This window comes from Miscanthus floridulus, chromosome 12, assembly GCF_019320115.1.
Source record: "Miscanthus floridulus cultivar M001 chromosome 12, ASM1932011v1, whole genome shotgun sequence".
NCBI classification, from domain to species: Eukaryota; Viridiplantae; Streptophyta; class Magnoliopsida; order Poales; family Poaceae; genus Miscanthus; species Miscanthus floridulus.
This window is the reverse complement of record NC_089591.1, coordinates 54,875,935-54,884,437: the sequence shown is the minus strand read 5'-3', so window position 1 is coordinate 54,884,437 and position 8,503 is coordinate 54,875,935. Positions and strand designations below refer to the sequence as shown.

The 8,503-nt window shown below is 45.9% G+C and overlaps 1 protein-coding gene across 1 annotated transcript; it reads left to right on the top strand.

Moving 5' to 3' along the window:
• Positions 1-758: 758 nt before the first annotated feature.
• LOC136496402 (inositol transporter 1-like) lies at positions 759-4,692 on the top strand. The gene is made up of 6 exons (XM_066492066.1): positions 759-1,035; positions 1,477-1,547; positions 1,635-1,970; positions 2,900-3,007; positions 3,087-3,272; positions 3,442-4,692. The coding sequence occupies exons 1-6, from the start codon at positions 891-893 to the stop codon at positions 4,114-4,116; spliced, it is 1,521 nt and encodes a 506-aa protein (XP_066348163.1). The 5' UTR covers positions 759-890; the 3' UTR covers positions 4,117-4,692.
• Positions 4,693-8,503: the final 3,811 nt, after the last annotated feature.

Below are 8,503 nucleotides of genomic sequence, written 5' to 3'. Positions count from 1 at the left end.
ATATTCTATAGAAACTATTTATTAGGACTATGATTTTTATATACAGTGTTTAAAGAAATTAATAGGTATAGAAACTACATGTTTTTAGCTAATTCACTACGTAGTAAATTATTACCACCACCGAATGAAAGGTTCAGGCAAGGGCAAGTGAGGAAGAGGATTTAGCATGCTCGTGTGCCCGCAAGTTTTACACGGTTTAATGCACTACCCCTATTTTTACCGGCATATATACGCACGAGCAAACCATGCTCGAAGTTGATTGAGCAATCTGCCCTCATCCGATTTCCACGGAGGGAAATCACCGCAATTTCTCAAGTCCAGGTTGATTGAGCGATGACATAGGACACTTGAAATCATTGCAGACTTGCAAGCTTGCCTCTCCCCCGATCGGCCGATCGTTGCCCCGTTCGCTCGGACGATAAAGCATGGCTTAAATACCGTTAACTAATTTATTAAAAAAAAATATTATTTATTAATTAAAAAAACACGGTTTATAAGTCAAACATGCACATGTCCACCCACCTACTACTGCCCTGTACCCAGCCGTATGAACAAAATCTTCCTATTTAAGACGGGCGTCGTTGCTTCACATACGGGTCTCTCCTCGGTCCAAAAGTCTCTAATCTCCACCCTGGTTCCGCGCCGGTTCCAGAATTTTCTCCCATAATCCAGCGTGTCCTCGTTTCGGGCCGGCGGTTCCGCCGTTCCACTGCTTTTGATTTCGGAGTTGGGGAGCTTACATCTTGCTGGATAAAGATTGGATTTTGAGCGATTTGGGGCCGCTTGCCTGATTCGCCCCCCTGCGAAGTAGGGGCGGGCCGGGGCGGGGGGATTGGATTTCGGGGGAAGTTTTGGTGGTTTGATTGAGATTCGGCTTGGCCGGAGCCGGAATGACGATCGACATGTCCATGCCCGGGAGCTCCGGGCTCCTGAACGCTGCGAGGAAGAGGGACATGAAGTTCTTCAGCAACCCCTACGTGCTTGCGCTCACGGGCGCTGCAGGAATTGGTGGATTCCTCTTTGGCTACGATACAGGTATATACAACTTATGCTTGAGCAATCGATGGCATTAGCGGCTCTCAGGGGCCCCTCTTGCTAGAAATCCTAAAGTCCTAATTGTAGGATATGGCAGCTTTCTGGCTGGTTAGGAGTAGGGCTTGATTTTGGGTCATCTGATATGAAAAAAATGGAAGGGAGTCTTTTCTAGGATTATTCGATTGAATTTGATGCTTTAGTCTTTTCTTTAGTTATTATGATAGATTGAGTCTGATGCATTGAATTCAACACATTATGAAAAGCAGACATCGTGCAGAATAATTTGCACTCCTTTTGGCTGTTGTGCAATGGTACTTTTGCACTGAAGTTAATATTTGCATGAGTTTTTTTCCCCAACGCCCCTTTTTCTTAGGGCTTATGAAATTCGACTGAAATACCAATATAATTTTGCACCTGTAGCTGAGAAATTTCACTTGTCAGGTGTCATATCTGGAGCCCTTCTGTATATCCGCGATGATTTTCCAGCGGTCAGGGACAATTACTTCTTACAGGTTCAGTCTAGTCTGCTGATAACTAGTTGTCTCAATATGGCACACTCTGTGCATGTACTGAGTGTCTGGGTTTGGTTTCTTCCTCAGGAAACGATTGTTAGCATGGCCTTAGTCGGAGCTATGCTTGGAGCTGCTGGGGGTGGTTGGATCAATGATGCATACGGTCGCAAGAAGTCTACTCTTCTTGCTGATATGATGTTTGCTCTTGGCTCACTTGTCATGTGCGCTGCTTCTGGTCCTTACATTCTAATTATCGGAAGGCTCCTTGTTGGTTTGGGTGTGGGTGTTGCATCAGTCACGGCACCGGTGTACATTGCTGAAGCTGCTCCTTCAGAAATCAGGGGAGGTTTGGTGTCAACTAATGCACTCATGATTACCGGAGGCCAATTCTTCTCCTATCTTATCAATCTCGGCTTTACTGAGGTAATACTCAATCTCCACTTAGGACCCTTGAAATTGTTCTCAGCCTAAGCCCCTCTCACTTAGACAACTAGAAATTAGGGGATCTTGCATCTTATATGTAAAGCTCAAAGCAACTATGTTTTGTTTCAGTTGAATTGAAAGATCTATCTATCTTGATTAGTAAATGTGACTGCATCGCATACAATCTCATGAGACCTATGAAGAAAAGCTGCATCTCATAAGAAATGTTTTCAACATCAGTGACATTGAAAAGTTTGTGTTCTTTTTTTTCATATATATATTTTTACATGGCTCTAACATCCTTGTTGGTTCTAGTTAATTGCGTAACACTCTTTACTGTCAATGAACCAAGAGTCGGCCTTCCCCTGCCAGCAGCAATGGATGTATTACTGAAGAGGCATTGCTTGGTGCGTACCAACTTTGATGTTGGTGGAATGCTTGATCTTTCTGCTCTTGAGTGTTCACTGAACTAGCTGCTTCTTTGGTTTGCATTCCTGTCAAATGCACATTTTAGCACTGCTTGGCTCTCATCCTCTACTGTTCTTGACCAATAGCAAAAGCCTGGCACAATAGTGATTTTCTATTCCACTCTCTGTTCATGAATTCCTACATGTTTATGATTAAAATTGATGACAAATTTGATTTGCATGGTTTTTATTGTACTGGAAATTTGATGTGAAACATTAAGATTTCAGAACAATGGCCAAGAGGAATAGAACTCTTATATTGGACACTATTATGCTTTGCCACTTTAAGTGGCATATATAATGTGATCTGGTCACTATAATTAAGTAAAATAAAATGTTTCTGTTAAAGGGAAAAGAAAAGGGGAATGCCAACCTCTTTTATCAAGAGACTTCCGCCGGAGTGACTCCTAAGCTGTACTACTTTGTTGTGGTAATTACTAATATGCATGCTACATGGAACAGGTTCCTGGAACATGGCGCTGGATGCTTGGTGTTGCTGCTGTCCCTGCCATTGTACAGTTTGTGCTGATGCTTTTTCTGCCAGAATCTCCCCGTTGGCTTTACTGGAAGGTTATTGCCTTTTGGTCCAGTTATGCATTGTCTCCTTCGATATGATATATCCTATTCTTAACTTAGTTTTTTATCCCAGGATGAGAAGGCAAAATCTATTGCTGTCCTCGAGAAGATCTACGACTCTGATCGTTTGGAGGAAGAGGTGGAGCTGCTTGCTTCATCCTCCATGCATGAATTCCAGTCCAACAGTACTGGAAGCTATTTGGATGTCTTCAAGTCGAAAGAATTGAGGCTAGCTTTCTTTGCTGGGGCTGGTCTTCAGGTATGTTCAGCCTCTCTGACTTACTGTTTTAGTCATGCTCTATTTTCTCTCAGTTGTCAGTGAAGCAGATATTCCACTTCGCTACAAGTTCTGTATCTAGATTCAGTTGATGCACCGAGCAGGCAACTGGGTGCCACCTTTTCTAATTTAGGCTCATCAAACCATGCAGGCCTTCCAGCAATTTACTGGGATCAACACCGTCATGTATTACAGTCCCACAATAGTTCAGATGGCCGGTTTCTCTTCCAACAGGCTGGCCTTGCTTCTTTCCCTCATCGTCGCTGCTATGAATGCTGCTGGAACCATTGTTGGAATCTACCTAATCGACCGTTGCGGTCGCCGCCGCCTGGCCCTTACAAGCTTGTCTGGGGTCGTGATCTCCCTTGTCATCCTTGCCTTGGCCTTCATACTGCAGTCATCATCCAGCCTCTGCACGAGTGTCGCTAATGGTACATGCCAAGGCGCGCTAGGCTGGTTCGCGGTGGCAGGCCTTGCTCTGTACATCGCCTTCTTCTCTCCAGGCATGGGGCCTGTCCCTTGGGCTGTGAACTCGGAAATCTACCCTGAGGCATACCGTGGAATGTGCGGTGGCATGTCGGCCACTGTCAACTGGATCTCTAACCTCATCGTGGCACAGACGTTCCTGTCGATCATGGGGCTGGTCGGGACTGGCCCGACCTTCCTGATCATTGCCGGGATCGCGGTGCTGGCCTTCATCTTCGTGGCCATGTATGTGCCGGAGACGAAGGGCTTGAGCTTTGATCAAGTGGAGCAGATGTGGAAGGAGAGAGCGTGGGGGGACAGTGGCAACTGCCAGAGCCTTTTGGGTGCTGCTGCGCCATAGGCTACCTGTCAGCACTCAGCACTGATCAAGCCAGGACACTTCTAAGATGGCCTGTCCGGCAGCAATGGCGGCGACACTTTTAAGATGGCCGCGTTGCGCTTGATCGCCTCGGTCCTAGTATAGTAGGAAGATGGCCGCGTTGCGCTTGATCGCCTCGGTCCTAGTATAGTAGGAAGAAAGTACATACGAAATTGGAGATGCAGATCCAAACTGTTCTATGTGGTGGTGCTTATATTGGTTGCCTGATTGTACGTGTTGTCGTCGTGGAGAATGTTCAGTGCGAGTAAAAGTATCAGGTCGTACCGTGATGTCAAAACTGTTATGCCAAAAGGCCTGTTGTATGACCCAGATGGGTGATTTATAATTATTTGTACAGTTTCCGGAATAATGTCCTGGAGTGACACTAGGGCAGGCGCTGTTTTTTTTGTGTTGTCTTGGCCAAGTGCCCAAGTGAGTAGTGGTGGTGAGTTGGCGTTTGGGTCGGTCTTTGTATTGGATTGGAGTTGTCTGGGCTGATATATGTCACACTCCGATTGGGAAAAAAAACTAGACAAACACTTGATTTTTTCTGTATTCTATCATATATTTTGCGGTAAAACTTTTGCCTCACTTTCAATGTCCTGGAGAGACAAAATGGAATTGTTTTTTTTAGATAAATGGAGAAAAAGAGCTGCATTGTCTCTGCCGGTATCTTGTCGAGTCAGCTCATCGGCTCACCGGCACCGGTCGTCGGTATTGGTATACAGATACAGTTACACACTGGATGGCACTGGACCTATACTTGGCCATACAGCCCGAGGCACGACGGCACGGCACGAAGCCCGCTTTTTTAGCCCGAAACAAGCACGGCACGGCCCGGTGACATGCGGGCCCGGGCTGGCCCGGCCTGAGGCAGCAAGCCGTGTCTGGACCGCTGCTTAGGCCCGTGGGCTGGCACGGCATGGCCTGGCCTGAGTCAGCCGGCCCGGCAGCGGCCTGGCCACCCCCTCCCCCTCCTCACTCCACTCCTACCCGGCCTCCCCGCGGCCTCGGCCCAGCGCGCTGCGCGGCCCAGTGCGTGGCGTCCCCGACTCCCCCCCTCGGCCCCTCCTCATATAAAAACTCACGCCGTGGCAGCGGCGTCTCACATCCGAAACCCTAGCTCATTTCACTCGCTCGCCTGTCGCCTCGCCTCGCTGCTCTCGCCTCGCATTCTCGCTCTCTGCTTCGTCCTCCCCGACTCCGGTGAGGTGACCTCGACGATCAGCCTGCCGCCGGCGAGCAGCTCTCTACTCCTCCTACCTGATCCCCTCCCTGCTCCCTCTCCGTCTCTCCCTTCTCCCTATCCTTATCTCCCCTCTAGATCTCGGTGACTATGTGAGTTCGTGTCCCGACTGTCCCTCCTCCGTCGCTCGCCGTCCTTCTAACCGGTGTGTCATCTTCTCTGGGTGGCCCTCGTCTTCTCTGGCACCGGGCTCTGGTTGCGCAGGTACATCCTTAACCCTAACCCTAACCCTAACCCCGCCTGCCGTCGACGAGCAACTCCCTACTACTAAGTCCTACCTGATCCCCTCCCCTCTAGATCTCGTTGATTATGTGAGTTGGTTGTCTCTGTTTGTCCCTCCTCCGCCGTCCACCGTCATTGCTGATTGAGTGTCGTCTTCTCTAGACTCTGGGTGCTCGTTGTCTTCTCCAGCACCGGGCTCCGGATGCGCAGGTGAAACCCTAACCCTAACCCCTAACCATGTTCTAATTTCTTCTTTTTTTCAATGTATGCTTCTGATTTTTTTCTTCTTCCATTGTTTCGTAGGTCGGTAGCCGATGCATCGTCTTCTAGCTGTGGCTTAGAGCGAGCAAGGCGGCCACCCGCACCGTCGAGGAACGAGGCTGGAGAGGCGGCCATGGCCGACGAGGATGGCCTCCTGCCGGTTGGCCTGGCCCCAGAGGGCGAGAACGACGACGACACTCGAGCCGACGCTGCTACTTTGTTCGGTATCGATCTTGGGGATGGCTCTGCTGCTCTGATCGATGTGGACGCGGACGGTGGCGAAGGGGCGACGGCGACTGCGAACTCCAACGGCTCTGCTTCTTCGGTTGCTGGTACAGGTAACACTAGTAAGCGCAAATCGCCTATGTGGGCTGATTTTGAGAAGATCTATGAGGTTATTAATGGTTCTAGAATTTACACCAAGGCTGTTTATAAGATATGCAAATCTACCTTGTCTGCTAGATCTGCTGTTGGCACTGGTCACTTAAAAGGCACCAAAAATCATGTAGAATTAAAACTGATCAACGTGCTAGGGTTCAATCTAGGCTTTCATACAATTCTGATGGCTCTGTTTATAACTGGGATTATAAACCTGAAGTTGCTAGATCTGAATTATGTCGTTTGATTGCTAAGCTTGATCTGCCTTTAGAAATTGGTGAGACTGATGCTTGGGAAGAATACATTGTTAGAGCTCATAATCCTAGGTTTGTTAAGGTCTCTAGACAGACCACCACTAGAGATCTTAGCAAACTTTTTAATGAACGACGTAATATAATTAAGAACTGTGTGTTGTCTGGTGCTTCTTCTGTTGGTCTGACACCAGACATTTGGTCTGGTAATGCAAATGAAGACTATATAAGTGTTGTTGCTCATTATGTGACTGCTGATTAGGAGTTGCAAAAAAGGTAATTGGTCTCCACTTGATTGAGGTAAAACATACTGGTGAAAATATTGCAGAAAAAGTTGCTTGTGTGATTGAAGAATTTGGTTTGCTTGACAAGGTGTTCTCTGTTACTCTTGACAATGCTTCTTCCAATGCTAAGGCTATGGAAATATTGACACCTATGTTTGCTGGTTATCTGAGTTCTGAACCTGCACCTACACCTTCAAATCCTAATAAGGTTAAGTATCATCTTGTGCATCAACGTTGTGCTTGCCATATTATTAATCTGATAGTAAAATCTGGCTTAAAAAGGTTCAAACCTTACACTGAGGATATCAGAACTGCTATTAACCTTTTGAATTCATCTAATCAAAGAATTGCTTTGTTCAAGAACTTTTGCATTGCTAAGGGTGTTAGACCTAGAAAGTTTGGTTTGGATATGGATGTTAGATGGAATGCTACATATCTTATGCTTAAACACCTGCTTTCATATAAGGATATTTTTTTCTGTGTTCATTAATTTCAACTATGGCTCAACGTTGTTAACTGCAAGTCACTGGTATATTGCTGATAAAATACTTGAATTCCTAAAAGTTTTTTATGACTCCACAGTCACTCTTTCTGGTGTTTACTATCCAACTATTCCACTTATTCTGCACCATCTGCTAGATATTATAACTCATTTGCATGAAAGTTCAAAGGATCCGAATCTGTTTTCTATTGTCTATCCTATGAAGCTTAAATACCTGAAATACTGAAAGGACATACCTCAACTGTATTCATTTGTATTCATTCTTGATCCTAGAGGTAAAATGAGAGGTTTATTTAATGTTCTTATCATAATACAACAAAAAATTGGTTTTGACTACAGTTCTTATTATGGTATTGTGAAAACTGAAATTTTCAAGTTGTTTAACAAGTATGAAGAAAAGTTTGGTGCAGCTAGGTCTCAAAGGAGGGCTGCACATCCTGCAAGCATCACAGGTAAGAGGAAGCAGGCATGGGGAAGAATTTTTGGAGGCCCTGGAGCATCTAGTGTTGTTGGACCTTCCCCCGCCTCTGCTCCTAGTCCTTTATCTACTTCTGCTGCTGCTTTGTGAGCTATCTGCTTATCTGGACAGTGACAATGTCACTGCATATGAGGATGACTTTGATCTACTTCTTTGGTGGCGTGACCATAAGCTAACATATCCAATGCTTTCTATCATGGCTAGAGACATTATGTCAGCTCATGTTTCAACAGTATCTTCAGAATCTTGTTTTAGCTTGACAGGAAAAATACTTGAGGAGCGGTGCCGTCGACTATTGCCTGAACATGCGGAGATGCTTGCTTGCATAAAAGATTGAGAGCAGGGTGAAAGAAGACTGCAACATGATGTTGACAACCCAGAACTGGTAGACTTCTTCAAGCATCTCTATCTTGATGAAGATGCATCTACTTCCGGGGCTCCTTCTGCTAGCACATATGCATCTGTGGCTTCTGCATCTGGTGGTTCTTGAGTTGAGAATTGAGATTGAGACAGTGAGTGTGAGACTTGAGAGGTGAGCTGAGCCTGAGACTTGATTATGATCTGTATCTGTGATGTATCATGTAAACCTTTGAACATGTTTAAGACTTATAAGAGCTGTGCTGCACTCTTTTTTCCTTTTTGTGGTTTCTCACAAGGATGAATTTTACTCAGAAAGGTTTTTAATGAGGTAGCATTGCACACAGCTCAGTTATTCTTTTAATTTTCTCTTGTTCTCTGTGTGTATGG